Genomic DNA, 15,454 nt, shown 5'->3' with positions numbered 1-15,454 from the left:
TCTRCTGCCTCATTAAAAGAACAATCAGCTGCATAATCTCAGCAAATTCAGGGCCTCCACTGGGGATGGCACTTCACTTCAAAGAAGTGGAAACAAAAACCTCTTTGCAGGTCGATTAATGAAGCTTGCACCCTGAAGTCTGTTGGCTTAGTTTATTTCTGAGCCAATGAAGAGTCAGTTATATCAGGCTTTTCCATCTGCAGAACAAAAAGCAGCACTTGAAAGCTGCRAAGTATTTGCAGCTTAAAAGGTGTGCATGACAGTGGAAATAGAAATGAAAGGCRGGGTGTTATGTGTAACACAGCAGTTGCAGGAACACCAGGGGATGCCAGCACAGTTTCATCCTCAGTATTTGGATGAAGGGGACAAAGAAAATRTCTCTGCATAGATCTTTGTGGTCTCATCTGGAGCTCTGTTTACACTGGGCCCTCCTCTYAGAGAATGTTGTGGTTGTGAGTGATAGATTTAGGAACTTGAAAAATCTGTATGTGGGATTAAAACAATTGTTTCATCTAGAAAAAAAGACAGAAGGGTAGAGGCATATGAACATTTTTCTTGTCACCAAAACAGTGATGGTTAAAAAAAAAATTAAACACTCAAACAGATAAGGAWATAAACCTGCCAAAATACGTAATGGGTGTTTCTGTCTAGTTACAGGATGTGGTTGTCCTGCTGACTTACTGGCATAGAAAAGTCTGGGTGGTTATAAATAACACCSTTTCTGTGATACCTGATGAGGCTTTAAACCTAATACTCTGTCCATGTGAAAGTCTGTATTGACCTTGTGAGTCCAGATCACCCCACAGCTCTCTGCTGTGGGCTCCTTCCCTCCTTTTACACTTGTGCTGGAGGTGGTGAGCACTGGAGCAATGCTGGGGCAGGTTCCCTGTCCACCCAGCCCTTTACTGGYTCTCCTTTACCTGCAGCTTCTGGGGTGTCTGTTATGGTTGTTCTTCTCTGTCCCAAGCCTCTAGCTGTGGTGGGGGTTGAATCTGTCACTGGCAGAAGAACTCAGAATTAGAGATGCTGTTGGCTTGCCAGCATTGTTTAGGACAGGCTCTGTACAGAGCTTTGCTGATAGTGTGGTGAAATGGTGAGAATAGTGATGCAGTTGCCTCCATCACCTGCAATTGGGAGGGGCTGCATCATCCCCAGCTGCAAGACATGGTTGAGCTCCCTGAGAGGGGCACATCATCCTGTGTCTTCTGGCAGAGAGACCCTGAGGGAATCTGGGACTTCCTTGACAGCCATGGACACGTAGCCAGGTCTTGAAAAAGTTTCTGGTGAGGTTTGTCTGTACATAGTGCCACGAGCAGGTGGCTTCATTGGAAAGGAGGAACACTGTTCTTTCCTTTCCACCATAATACTTTGAATGAGCTCCTGCTTGATGCAGAAGTTTCCTGCTTGTTAACACTCTGGAACTGTTGCAGTACWTTAATGCTTCTCTCATTTTTCCCTAGATCATAGGCCAGGTTTATGCTGACCCAGACTGTCTCCCACGCACACTGGATTTTGGCCTTAATGTCAAGCTGTTCTGGGAGAAGTTTGTTCCTGCTGATTGTCCTCCAGCCTTTTTCCCTCTGGCTGCTATTTGCTGCAGACTGGAACCAGAGAGCAGGTAGGTTTGGGGTCTGGAGGACTCCTCTTTGGAAGCCTGCAGACGTGTCTGTATTCCCATAGTAAAAGGACTGCTCAGTACAGAGGACAATTCCTTCTATCAGAATACTCAAAGGCTTCCATGAATGGAGGCATTAGATGCAAAAGTTTGTGAGAGATGCTCTATATGGTGGAAATCTCTGAAACAATCCAAGGCAGAGAGAGTAAAGCAGGAATGATTGTTCAGGATTTCTCAGGTACAAAAAGTAGGGGCAGACTTTGACCATAAGGTATTTCATTTGATTGCAATTATGAAAGCTTCAGAACAGTATTGCTGCCAAATAGGTTCCAAACAGCCAAACCTCCCTGGTCACAGCCTGTAAAAACAGGTTGGCCACACAGATAGGGGGTTTGCAGTCTTGGAAGATGAATGGGGAGGGAATGGGAATAACGTCCCTGTTCACCCCTCTGTGCGTGGTACAGGGACCTGGATGACAACTGGCTCAGCCCTCCCAGGTGCTGTTCTGCTTCCTCTCTCCTACTCATGTTTCCTTATTGCTGTTTCTAGGCCCCCTTTTTCCAAGCTGGAAGACTCCTTTGAGGCTCTCTCTCTGTACCTGGGAGAACTTGCCATCCCCCTTCCATCAGAGCTGGAGGAGCTGGACCACAATGTGAGTGTGCAGTATGGACTGAACCGTGACAAGCTACCTGAAAACACAACCTAGTGTGCTCGTCCTGCTGCCTGCATCACTTCATTGGAGCTGGGATGAGMGGCAGGGAGGGAGATGCACTTCAGCCACTTCCAGGGCATTAACGGGGCTGCACGTTTGCTGCACTGCCTCTCTCTCCCCACCCTGCGTCCCTCCTCTCGGACATGCTGATTCACTGTGGATTTCTGGCGTGTTTCAGAAGCAAAMAGGAGCGTTTCCTGCCAGCTGCACCTCGGAAAGCTGCTCAACACTATTTTTCTGGCTTGAGAAATATTTCTCTGGCCTTTTCAGGCTTCTTTACTGTGGTGCCTTAGAACTTGGCTGCAAGCTGTGAAGCCACCCTGGCCTKTCTGCCAGGGAAGGAATTGCTATAGGAGACTCCTGGGCAAGGACCAGCACTTCTGGAACAGCTTCTCCCACTGACTGCCCTGCTCAGAAAGCTGGGGAAATTGGACATCCAGCAACATGTCCCACCAGGACAGCACATGTATGTATTTGCATGTGTTTCCCAGAACAACCCACTGAAATTTTGGCCTCTGATGTGCATCAGGGGAAGGAGTGAAAAGCCCCAAGAACTGGGCAGCTCTTCTGAAATACCTTGTTTCTGGGGAAGCACATGTGAATTGTTGWTTTGGTTTTGTGGGCTTTTTCCTTCTCTGTCTCTGAATACCTCCAAAAGCCTGCCTAGAAACACTAAGACTGAACTCTGCTTGCCCCTCCTGATGGCAAATGAGGCAGGCAGCAAATGAGCCACTGGAGCATCTTCAGACCCTGCGCCTGCAGTGAGTTTGCCTGCCCAAAACCTTAACCTAGGTTAAAGTATTTGAACCTGAATGTGTAGTTCTGCACTAGGCACTGGCTTTGGACATTCCTGAGTGCTTGAGCTGTTGGCCTGTGGACATGAGGTGACAGAAATGGCAGCTGAAGGTGCTTGTCAGAAAGCCAAAGGTTTGAAGTGGCTCAGACCTTGGTCATGRACAATGGCAAAGGGGGACTTGCCCAAGGTTAACTAAAGGATGGATTTGTCATGAATAGAAAAGTGCTGGAGAATGTCCCATCCTCTCTGGARTGGCAGCTGGAGAACTAATAATTCAGTTGCCATTACCTCATCCTTTCCTGCAGATTGTGCAAGTTGCTCCCTTTGAAGGTCCTTCTTGCAGCTGCTGCTGCAGCACCTGAGCTGATTCTCCAAACAGATATTTTCCTCAGGGTCATTCCCTGCTCTGGGGGGAAAAAAAGGACTTGGAGTCACTGGGAGGTGGGTAGGGGTGTATTTTCTTCTAGTACTTCTCTTCTTCCTCCCTCAGTGGAAGAAGGAAGAAAGCAAGCTGTTACTGCTGCAGTAACTCATGGTTGGCAGAAATGAACAAAAAGCTGAATCAAGTCCCACTCATAAGTCTCACAAACATCATGGTTTAACTGGATTTTTAGAGTGCTCCTTTTTCCCTCCTCCTCCCTTCAGCATTGAATGGTGTGGAATGGGTGTTAAGTCTTTGCTGTTACTTTGGTTTCCTCCCCCTACCCATGAGTTCAAAGTATTATGTAAAATAACATGGGACCAGCCATCACCTGACATCAGGTGTGCAAGGGGGTTGGTTTTAGTCTCTGTAGTGGTGTTTTAGAAACACTGGGGACYCCCTGTGCTGTGAGTCAGGCAGGAGCCTCTTTAAACTGGGTCCAGTGGATCCAGGATTGTTAATAGGATTTGCCCTTTCATTCCCCTCCCAGGCTGGTTTGTGAGGGGACCTCTGAAGGGAGAGTCCTGGGTGATGTGTGGGTGGGGTTTATGAACTGTGATTTGCACAGCTCCACGTTTTAACTAAATTAAAAAGCAGTAACTGTATGCTATKGAGAGCAAGATTTTGTGGTCTCTGTGGTAAATAAAGCTGGAAACTGTAACTTTCTTGGGTTTCTGTTGTAGTCACAAAATGGCAACATCAAAACTGCCCAGATGAGTTGCCATGTAAAACACCATTTTTTGAGTCAGTGGGCTCTGCCATGCTCAGAGATGCAGTGCTCTCTAGGACTATTTACCTGGAGTGATGGAGAGGGAAGAAGTTAAGTTCTGTTCTTTCATTGGTTGGTTTTTAAGGATGGACAGGAGTCAGCAGATCATGGAGCCTCTCTCCATTTTCCTTCTCTAATCCAGAGATAAAAATACAGCCTGTTCTTAGAAACCTCTTATTCTGAAATCTACAGTTCTAGGGACCTTTGTTAAGACAACAACTGAACAAAAAYGCTGGCTCCATGACTGCCTCCTGTGACCTGCTGTGCTCTGTCTCCATCATACTTCCCAAAGGATGGAGCTGCTGCTGAGCAGCACTAAAGCAGRACTGACCCAGGTCAGTGCAGGAAAGGGTGTGCTCCCATGGGCCACYCTGCTGAGTCACCCACAGCTCCCACCCCCACAGCTGCTTTTCAGGAACGGTGTCCCAGTGCAAGACAGGCAGCACAGAGACAAGCTTCACGCCCTTGTCAGTGCTGCTGAGTGCAGGCACTGCTTGCAGGGATTTACCTTTGGGCCTGGCAAACTGAGGTGGCATTTTCCCTTCTCTATTCAAAGTGTGCAACAAGGCAAAGGATGCTGCTCTGGCAGGAGGAATGCACAGATGAGCCACAATCCACACAAGTCTACAGAGCATTTTTCTTTTAAGCTTTAATACAAGGTAGCACAGTCTGCACCTTCTCATGAGGTATTTAAAACATTTTACAAAGAAATGGTATTAAAAGGCATTTAAAAATAAAATATTTCCCTTTTCTGAATCAAACATTAACACTAAAACCCCTCCTGCCAAGTGCTGCTCCCTGTTAGGCCCACAACTATAAAGCAGATGGCTAGAAAACTTACTTGAATGGCTTGAATCCCCTGAAGGGGGACAGATGTTTCCCTGAACTGGCCTTGCCTTGGTGCCATTAGGGAGACACTGCACCAACCATCCCTTCCAAACCCCCTGAAATGCTAATAAAAGTTGTTACAAAACCTCTCTAATAGGACCAGGCTCTGTAAGTAAGTAGTCTCGCTGCAGAAGCTGAGTGTGTGACAGAGGCTGGGCCAGGAGCCACGCCAGAACTTCAGTATCTTACAAAACAGCTGCCCTGTTCTGCCCTTAAAGCCAGAACTGCTGCATTGTGATCAGGGTGACCTCTACAGCTTGGCCACTCTGTCCAGCACTGGCTCTGTAGGAAGCCAAGGGAATTCAAAAGAGGATATTATCTATCCTGTCGCTGGAAAYGACTGAAGGGCAGTTTTCTTCACTCTACAACTGTCTACTGCTGGTCCTTGCTCTCCTGATCTGTACAAGTGAGCAGGAGGCACAGACAGACCCCCTGGACACCTACAACTGTGGCTGTGCATSTAGCACCACAGGGGAATGGAGAAGTGGCCTCAGCCCTGGAAGACCTGGATTTGTCAAGAGCTTGAAGAGAGCTTTTCCAAATGGGAACTGGGGCTAAACATACTGCTTCTGGCCAAAGATATCCCTCAAATAAGCTCTTCCTTGGAAAAAAACCTGATCCAGTAGCAGGATTCTGCACAGTGCTTCCAGCTCTCAGCCAYTAAAGCAAAAAGGCAGGAACTATAATCAGAGTGTAATTATCTAGCTAAGTCYGACATGAAGCTCCCCTCAGTCCCTGCAGTACTGTTCTCTCCTGAGGTTCCAGGCTGAAACTTAAGTAACAGTGCACACCGTTAAATAGGAAAAGAACAGAAAAAGAGGAAGCCAAGACCACACTCTGGGCTATAGGATCTGTGGCCAGTTGTAAACCTGGCCCATCATCCCCCCTAGCTCCTTGGCACACCATGGAGATAGGTGGGAGGAAGCAGCAGGGTCCACCACACCAGTCCCCAGCTGCTCATGCACTGAAGGGTGCCCCTCAAACAGACTGTGATGAATAGCCCATTGTTCTGTTCCTCCGCATCACCTTCATCCGGCGTTCATCAAAAAGAAAACAAAATAGAAATGAACACACGCAACCCTGCACTCACAGTGGGAAGCTGAAAGCTTTGCTCAGCCTGTAGCACTCCTGCCTGAGCTGCTCAGGCACCAGGAGTCCCTGCCTGCCCCATGAGGGGGCCACTGCCATCCCGTGTGTCCTCCACAGGTGTCTGGTTGGTGTGAACMACAATGGTGTTCTCATCCACGAGCTCACAGGCAGGGTTGGTGAACGCTGACAGGGGCAGCGTGATGCGCTGCATTTCACGCTCATAAACCTTCTGTTCATGCTTCTCCTTCAGGTCTTTCCCCCTGCATTAAAATAAAAACCAAAACATGTACATGGGGTGAGTGCTGCTGCTTGGAGGGAGAATCTGAGTAAAGCTGATAGAATAGAGAAGAAGGRACTCTGCTCTTTAAGATAAACAGAGGTTTCAGCTGTGTAAAAGGGCCAGAAATATTCCCCACTGTAAGCAGAGGAGCACAGCTGAGCATCTTTAAAAAACAAGCAGCCAAGTGAARTCTGTCCCTCCCTCAAACTGGCTTATTCACTGACATTGCTGCTGATGAATTACTGTAAGTCAGGCCCCTCCTTCAAACCACAGAGCTGCCATATGTTTCCTTACCCTTTACAATCCCACAGCACTGCCTGTGCAGGCCCAGGGGAGCAGTGAGACAGTGCAGAGACCACTGCTGTGGAAAAGAGCTTCTGTAACCTGCTTCATCTGAAACAAATACTGGACGTGATGACAGCTTCTGCCTTTTGTTACAGCAAATTAAGCTGTCCCAGAAAGCATTAAAGCTGACTTCAGAGCTGGCCCTGCCTTCTGCTGCTGCAGCTATAACAGCTTAATGCCACAACCAGCTCCWCAAACCTACCTCAGTCTCCAGCCTGTTGCTAAGGGAAGGAACACCTCTGTAATTTGTGCTGCAGAAGAACTGCCTTGCTTTAAAAATGGATTTGGCATTAACCGCACGTTGTCTGCAGAAAAGCTATGTATACCAAAAACTACTAAACCCATTAAAGCTTTCTCACYACACCTACTACCCAAACTGCCAGCTTGCACATGCAATTTTGAGATCAAGGCAAGGAGGGAGACAGTAAACCTGCACTACAGCCCTGCTGTGAGCTCTCTGGAGAAGCAAAGCTGTATTTGGACAAAGCCCAACACTGGTCCATTGATAGGACCTCTGCTGAAGATAGGAGAGAGGTGGGACAGGCACCATTCGCTGCTGCTGGGGCTCRTGATCTCAACCAGGCAGAGCTGCTGGGGTTTCCTGTCAGCATTTTGGCTGCTTTTCAAAGCTGCCTACAAGCATGCAGCAGTGGCTGCCATTCCTGCCAGCACACAAGACAGCATTCTCTGAAGTGACACCTCAAATCAGATTCCTCRACAAGCAGCGCTCTGTGTTTTGCCCCTTATGTAACACTCCTCCCTCTGCTTTTCTTCAGTCGGCATTTATTATAAACACTTACATAAGGACATGTCCCAGCTTGGGAAAGGGCTCCTTCTGCTTGCTTGTGTCAGACTGCTGTCAAACAGCCAAAACATAGAACAAGCCCTCCCAGAGGAGGGAGCCTGGGCCTTTGCTTGCTGCAGTGACAATCACTGCTATTTGTTAATCCTGCCCTCTCTTACAACTGAGCAGCTTGCTACTGCCACTGTCCTCAACGCTGCTGGGCTACAGAGACACTTCTGTCCAACAGCCACAGTGAAGTGGCTGAAAAAAGAGTAACTGAAGTGCAAATCAGAACTAATCTTAAAGTATACAGGAGCTTTGCTAAGATGAACTTTGACCAAAACAAAGTGCTACTTGATAGTCAGCTTCATAGGATACAAAGCATGAGTAAAAAAACTTTGCCAATTGTTTTTCTTCTAAAGCTAGACTAGAGAAATCAGGAGAACAGGTGGCCTGCTAGAGGGATTGTTCTTTTTCTGATCAAAAGAAACTTCCTGTAATGGCACCTGGAATCTGCTCTTTCCAGTTCTGACATAAAATCCAGCTCCCTTGGATACATCTGAAAAAGCCACATCAAGGAGCACACACAAAACCCCAAAGATTAAAAAGGGCAATTTGAAACTTTAAATGGAACAGAACATCACAATGATAGGGGAAAGGGAGAGTAGCAGAACTGAYTTCAGAAGTTCTTTCCTTAGWGTGACAAGCAAACTYGCTCAATGTGCCACAACCAAATATRTGCTTCTGTCCCTTTYCCTTGGGATCTGRWTGGGTCTGCRGGGGCTCAGACATTCCTGCTCTATACACACCAGCTTCTGAACTAAGAAYAGCCACTCACCTCTTATAGATGTATCCCACGACAATGCCAGTTCCGATGGCAATGATTATCACCATCATGATCAGCCCCAGCACATAACCTGTGAAAAGAGAAAAAAAAGAGATAAAATTAGAGGCAGCAGATCCAGCTTGATGTTGCTTTCAAAGTCTCAAAACAGGTCTGTCCTGCCAGAATGACAGGAATGGATCCATTGCATGATCCTGGGTTTGTACCTAGTGTCCCTAAGTCCTTCTTTTCTTTGGAGTTCATCTGCACTCTCTGACTGATGCCAATGACGGGCTGCACCGCGGCTGCCTCACTCCGGGAGGGCAAGGTATCAGCTGGCTCAAACACCTGCTCATCCTCCTGGGAAGTACCAACTTCTGCTGAAGGGACTGGGGCTGTGGTAGCATCTGTTGAGAGGGGAAAAAAAAATATATGCAACATACCAAGCACTTATGAGTACTTCAAAACAACATGTGTCTTGCGAGTGGCACAGATCTAGACTGGTACTGCTGAACTGCCTTCAAAGCACACTGAAAAACACTTGGGGTGTTGCCGGAAATCCTGCGAAAGTAGACAAGAAATATACTCCTCCCCCACTTTCCTTTGAGATGAATCTATTTAACTAAGAGTTCAAGGTACTACCACAGATGGGAGAAGTCACACAGCAGAATGAAACCCAGGTTCAGGGCATGAGTCCAGGGGATRCACAATGACTTCATTTAGTGTATAGATCGATATACAGACTGCAACATCAAGCATGCTGAAAAGACATGAACAAGATTATGAGAATCTCCATTCCAAATCTCCCAGGAGCCTATTTATCTCTCTTCTGCCTCAATCTTCCTGACACAGAAAAGTTTGACAGGAGACTCCAGCTGGTGTGAAAACAACCTGGAGATACTCTTCCCCAGCCCCTGTTTGCAGTTGTGTACCAAACTCTGATGGCTTGTTGGATGGGCTAAGTCAGAGCAGCCCTCAGACAGCACARCCACTGGCTTAAGGACAAGCTCTTCCTCAGCCAGACAAAGGCACCCAAGGATGGATATCTGTAACACAGGTTTCTACCCAGCCCTGTTTTTTCATCAATGCTATTTTTTATCAACAACATTGAAAGATTTCAYGGTAGCTCCTTCTTTCATGACATAGTTTATATGGAAGCTGTAGCACTGTAAAACCTGTCACAGTGTAAAGCAGGTAGTTATTATTGGTTCTGCACAAAACCCCTTCCTTTTTGGAAATGCTATTCACAGCATCCACACCTGAAAATTCACTCCACCTGGATCTCACCCCACAGCAGACAATAACTCAATGTGGATTTTCTATCTGCAGCCATTTTGAGTCCTCAGTGGAATGTGAAATGGAAGTACAGAAGGGAGTTAGAGACAGGAAATCARGGTCCTGCACAGTAACTTCATGTAGGGTCAGCCAGGGCAACTGAACTAAAGGGAACTGTTGGACTTGACTGCCATGAAAAGGTGTCCACTCAGATGCAAAAATATCAAACCTATTAAACATGCAAATGGCTGAAAAGTCAGCTAACTTCCCATCCCAAAGCTGCAGGACTGTTTTGAGCAAGGGTCTTGGCAGCAGAACATTTTTTTTCTTCATGTTTAGGGAAAAGCAGGCAAAAAAAGAGCAAAGTGAAGAAAATGGGAGGGTTTAACGTGCGTGGGAAAAGTATTTATATGCAAGGATAGCAATCTCAAGGGATAGTGGTGTGAGTAAATCTTGCAGGGTTCAGAAAATAGTAAACAGCTCAAAAAACCAGAAGCGGATACTCTGGTGTCAGTCAATATTGACACCTCCTCTCCCTGAAATAGGCTTGAACTACTGTTCTTTTGGCAAACTGTTTCTCACTGTGACTATGCAGGAGGAATCCAGTGTTTAGGATTTTCCATTTCTTTCTGTCTTYCCGTCTAGTTCTCATTTTTTCCAATTTCTTCCCCTCCACCCTGTAYTCAAAWTCCCACTGGCAATCCTTTAGCAGCRGGAAGCTTCTTTAGTCAGCCATAACATGCCCCACAGTAACAGTCCACCCACAACCTCAGCACTTCCTAGATGTCCAGACCTCAGCCTYTGCAACACAGCTAAAGAGCCCTATAATGATAAGTGAATTATGGGGGAGTTGGGGGCTTTTCACAGGCCTTTTCTGGCACTAATGGAAAAGCTCTAGAGGCGGAGCAAGGCACAGCTGGAAGAAAGATGTGCACACACAAACGGGGGCTGGAGGGAAGCCTCGGGTACGCGATGTTCCCAGGGGAGGTGCTGGCGTAGCCCGGGTTTGTTTGTGCGCAGGGGGGACCCCACCCTGGCSACAAACCCAGCTCCCCGCGGTAGGAGGCAGGTCCGGGAGGGCAGGAAGAGAAGGGGTCGCTCTTACCTGAGCACTGGGCGATGTCGCAGGGTCGCCGCTCGGGGACCCCGGTAACGCCTCGGATGTAGCACCAGGGCGCGGCGTCGCCGTCCGGGTTCCTGCAGCTGTTGTGGTTCTCATCGACTGCTGGRGAGCAGCGGGCCGTCAGCGCGGCCCCGGTGCCCTCCGCTCCCCCGACAGCCCCCCTCCGCCGCGCCCCCCGACCCCGGACCCACCTGCCGGGAGCGCKGCGCCGGAGCCGCTCCGCACCGTCAGCCAGTTGAGGCACGGGGCGCCGCCGGAGGCCACTTGCCGGCTGCCGCGGTAGGACGCGCCGTTGCCGCGGAGGCACTCTGCGGAGACACGAGCCGAGCCATGAGAGGGGCCCGGGCAGCCCCCGAGCGGCTCCCCAGCACGGTCCCCGCCTTCCCCCCGGTGGTGTTCCCCCCTCCGAGACCCGCCTTTGTCCCCCACAAAGCCGGGCCGCCACTCACCCTCRGCGCCGCGGGCGGCCAACAGCAGCGAGCCGAGCAGCAGCACAGCGCGCAGCGCCCACCGCGGGCCCCCGGGCAGCATCCTCGGCGCGGAGGGCGAGGAGCCGCCGCCAGCCCGGCCGCGCAGCTCGGCTCYGCTCGGCGCCGCGGCGAGACCTGCCCCGGCGCTCCCCTCCCCGGTAAACAACCGCCGGGCTGCGCTTCCCCCCCCGCCCCGCAGCCGCCGCCGGGTCCTAACGCTRCCGCTGCCGCTGCCCGCCCCCAGGAGGGGAAGGGGCGGCTGCCGCGGGGCAGGGCTCGGGGCAGCCGGGAACCTGCTGCCGCAGAGGGTGCTTCACCCTGGGATCGAGAGCGGCGATGGGTGCTCGGTGCCGCGGGGCTGTTTGGCTCCAGAGAAACTCCGCGTTCCTGGGCTTGTCTCCTACAGTCGCAGGAAAAATCTTGGACCAGAAAGACTTTCCAMACGGAACTACGCTTGAATTGTGGCAGGGAAAGTGTTTATCTTCAGGGACCTAGAACTGCTATCTCTCCTGAAGAATTACCATGAAGGACTAAATCCTGCTGCCCTTATTTTCCCTTTGTGTTCCCTTAACTTAAAGAGATGTTGTGGTGGTTACACACTGCTACGGAAGCTGTGCATCTCCACCTTAAAGAGGTTTACATTCTTGCCTCTGCTAATCCATTACTTTTCTTTGACTCCACGTACTTACTTTAAGAACTGTGCCTGCTTATAGAAAAAAAAGCAAGATAAACGGCACGAAGATGRTGGTTTAGAGTAGCTCTACTGCAGGCATCCAGCCGCTGTGATAAAGCCTCTCTGCAGACATTTCACACAGGTTACAACAGATAGTTCTGTTTCTGAACGTGCCAAGGGCTTCAGATTGTGCAGTGCCAGTGCCTGTACAGAAGCATCTGGACGCCTCAGCAATTTACACTATTTGCAATACACAATTCACTATTTTACATTAGTGAAAAACAAGCCACTGAATAGTTGGTCCTGTTCAACAATGTGCTCACAAAGGCAGCCTGGGCCAACTGATGGGTTTGTAGCCAAGGCACAGGCAGGCAGCACAAGGTGCTATTTCTGGCTTTCCCACAGAGTTCTTCCTGACCTTGGCCAATCTGCCTGCCTCACTTTACACTTTCCCTTCCTTTCTGTTACATGAGGTACAATCAGACCTTCCTTYTTGGAATAGGACAGGGAAGTTCCCCTTCTTTCAAAGTGCTTCAAAATCGCATGGAAACCACTGAACACATAAGTATTTATATGCCAGGAAGCTGCTTCAGTCTTTAATTAATCACTTTTCAAGGCAGTGCTGGCTGGAACAGTGGTCTTTCCCTTCCACTCCCAGATGTTTCCATCCTGGCAGTGCTCTCTGTCAGGTTGCTACAGGTACTTGTGTGACAAACCTGCTCAAGATGCTGATCCAACCCAACTTTTACTTTTTCACCAAGTCATGAACACTTTAACCCCTTTACAGCCAGGTCACCTGCTGCATCCAGCCCACAATGGAGCCACAAAAACATAGATGTACCAGCATGTCAGATGGGTAATGAGGAAAAAGTCAATTAAGCAGCACTACCACCAAGTATGAAACCACAGGCCTTAGCACACATTTTTGTGTGATTCACACTTAACAATATGATTTACAACTACAGAAAATTTAGTTTTGTAATGCCAGATTTTTAAAAAAAGGTTGTAAAAATCAAAACAGGAAACCAAAAACCAACTCTATGTGCCAGTCCTGACTGACATCACCAGCTAAGATGCAGCCTTTGTGGCATTATGCTCATTGTCTGCACAGACACGCTGTTACTGCATTCCTGATGCTCTCCAGTTACTCTCTGTAAAGGCAAGGCTAACTAGAGTCAGCAAGAATTTTTATTAAGGSCTATTGAATCAAGCTGCCTGTTTGTAATAGCTCTTCATCACGGATTTTATGGGACAAAYTCCATTCAGCAGAAACTGCAGGGCCACACATGCATCCAGAGGCACTCCTGTCCAAAACTGTTTGCAGAGGGGTTGCCAACCTGCACAATTAATTTCTTTTTGTTCATTTCATGAGACTAACTAAAGCTTCCATGCCATCTAGCATAGAAAACACCTCCTTCTGTATATACTGATGCAAGAACTGCAGTAATCTCTTTGGAAACAAATCTCAGACGTTCCCAGTTCTTTCTCCTACTATGTAACAAGATAAATTTGCACTTCTCATTACACCCAGCCAAGTTCCAGCAAACAATTTGAGTTTCCAGTCCACAGAAGGACAATGGGGAATCTGGGAGAAATGCAAAAACCTTCACATTAGTGGTAAAGATCAAGGTCGTTCCCACAGCTGCCTTCTAAGCATAATTTTTTCTTTCATCTCTAAATTTCTCCAGGACGAGGGAAGGTTTATGCCTGGCAGTTTCACTGAGTTAAATTTAATAGGATGCCAGGTGCCAACTGTCAAAGGCAGACTCACTTGGTCTTTCTGCTGCTCGGGAATGGGTTTGCTCTTCTTGCTACACTTTGAGATATTAAACATGCCATTATTTCYTAGGACCTTGATTTTAAATTACCCRAACTATAAGTGAGTTAATAGCTCTGCAGCTACTTCCTCATATAGTTTACACTTAGAAGTCTGTAGGTATGTACACATACATGTATAATGACGCATCCCCATGTCCACAAATGTTTCACAGGAGAATATACACCCTCTTTTTAGGAACAAGGGACATTAAGCATCCTCCCCAAACTCAGTGTGAACCAGTTTCAGCTGTGTGCTGGTACCTTTCTGCTGTTTGCATTATACAGGCTCCAGAATGAACAATGTCTGCTTTGTCTCTCTCCTGTCTGTCAGCTGCTCTTTCTTGTTTATTTGTTCTACTTTTTCACCTGTGGAAAAATTCAAAGTGTTTTGAGATTTTTATTTTTTAAAAAAAAGGGAATCTAGCATATAGCACAGCAGTCTGTGCCAAGGGAGGCAGACAYAGATGTGTAGCTCTGGAATGACTCTGCAAGAAGGCATCAAACCCACCCTCCTTCTCTGGCCACAGCCAAGAGTGTTCAGATCTTGCCAGCCAAAAGTTTATCTAACCTCCTATGCAAGAACTAACATGCTTTATTACTTAATCGTATTAAACAAGACACTGGGGGGAGTAAACAAAATGAGTTTTCTAATCTGAGTAATCTTCCCTAGCCAAATTAACATGGATTGCTTAAAATGGAAAAAGTTGACCATTGCCCTCCTTGTACCAGGACATACGTCACATTCCCATAACCTCCCTTTTTCTTCTTAGGTAACCAAAATAATTGTYCCAATTTTTCCTCAAAAATAGTTTTTTCTCAATTTTCTGCTTCTTTCATAAATCACGATGCTTGAGAATAAAGACAGTAAATTCTGAGACCTCAYTTACCACAAACAGAATATTAGAGCAATTTGTGCTTAAGCTTAAAAAACTGCAGCATCAAATGTTTCTAAACACTATTAAGTAATTGCAACTCCAACAAAAGCAGGGGTTTTATTTCTTAGTTGCCTCTGTCTTGATAATGAAAGGAACTGTGGGTCTCACCTGCAAAAAGACTTCTGTAAGCAGAGGTAGGAGTTGGAAACAAATATGTTTCATTTCTAACCTAGATATAATCTGAACCTAATAAAAGAACATCAGGGCTGCAACAAAAGGATCAGATGCTGCATTTATGAAACTGAGCCGAGTGTAACCACAAATCAAGAGAGAGACAGTGACTACAAAGGAGTGATAGGAGTATCTGCTGGCACTGTTGCATCGCKCTGTTGACATGCTCAAGGAGAGGCTTTCTCCTCCCCCTTCAGTCTGACAGCATGAGCTATTGCTAAGTAAATGCCAGCCACAGCCTCCAAGGACTAACAAGGAAGTCTGCAGAAGCAAAACAACCATATGTGATATTTGGACTGGTTCAGACTGGTTCAGAGYTTGCTCCACTAACTCAGAGTGCTTTCTCAGATGAGCTTTCTGTGTGGGCTGTACTAAAAGGCCAGAGGCCTCAGGAGGGCAATCTGGGCCCTACTGTTTACTGGGGAGAAGCACTGTAGCTACACTTCTCCAATATTAAGAGATTTGCA

At 47.6% G+C, this 15,454-nt stretch overlaps 2 protein-coding genes across 4 annotated transcripts in view; one reads left to right on the top strand and one right to left on the bottom strand.

The window, feature by feature from the left end:
- The window catches only part of LIMK2 (LIM domain kinase 2), a 30,484-nt gene extending 26,263 nt beyond the window's left edge, over positions 1 to 4,221 (top strand). For both annotated transcript variants that reach the window (XM_057373800.1, XM_057373801.1), the window contains 2 exons: positions 1,461 to 1,618; positions 2,165 to 4,221. In XM_057373800.1, the coding sequence (XP_057229783.1) occupies positions 1,461 to 1,618; positions 2,165 to 2,321 (315 nt within the window). In that variant the 3' untranslated portion in view covers positions 2,322 to 4,221. The remainder of the gene's footprint in view (positions 1 to 1,460; positions 1,619 to 2,164) is intronic.
- A 717-nt stretch (positions 4,222 to 4,938) lies between these two features.
- PIK3IP1 (phosphoinositide-3-kinase interacting protein 1) lies at positions 4,939 to 11,785 on the bottom strand. Of its 2 annotated transcripts, none has more exons than XM_057373795.1 (6): positions 11,370 to 11,785; positions 11,112 to 11,228; positions 10,903 to 11,022; positions 8,750 to 8,929; positions 8,538 to 8,616; positions 4,939 to 6,550 (listed from the first exon to the last, which is right to left on the bottom strand). In XM_057373795.1, the coding sequence occupies exons 1-6, from the start codon at positions 11,449 to 11,451 to the stop codon at positions 6,343 to 6,345; spliced, it is 786 nt and encodes a 261-aa protein (XP_057229778.1). In that variant the 5' UTR covers positions 11,452 to 11,785; the 3' UTR covers positions 4,939 to 6,342. The 2 variants fall into 2 exon arrangements, with proteins under 2 accessions (XP_057229778.1, XP_057229780.1); XM_057373797.1 differs by having other exon boundaries at positions 10,903 to 11,019; positions 11,370 to 11,784.
- Positions 11,786 to 15,454: the final 3,669 nt, after the last annotated feature.

The sequence above is a fragment of the Malurus melanocephalus genome, unplaced genomic scaffold (genome assembly GCF_030028575.1).
Source record: "Malurus melanocephalus ecotype Western Australia unplaced genomic scaffold, MMel_1.1 scaffold_208, whole genome shotgun sequence".
NCBI lineage: Eukaryota > Metazoa > Chordata > Aves > Passeriformes > Maluridae > Malurus > Malurus melanocephalus.
This window is presented reverse-complemented; position numbering and strand designations above follow the sequence as displayed.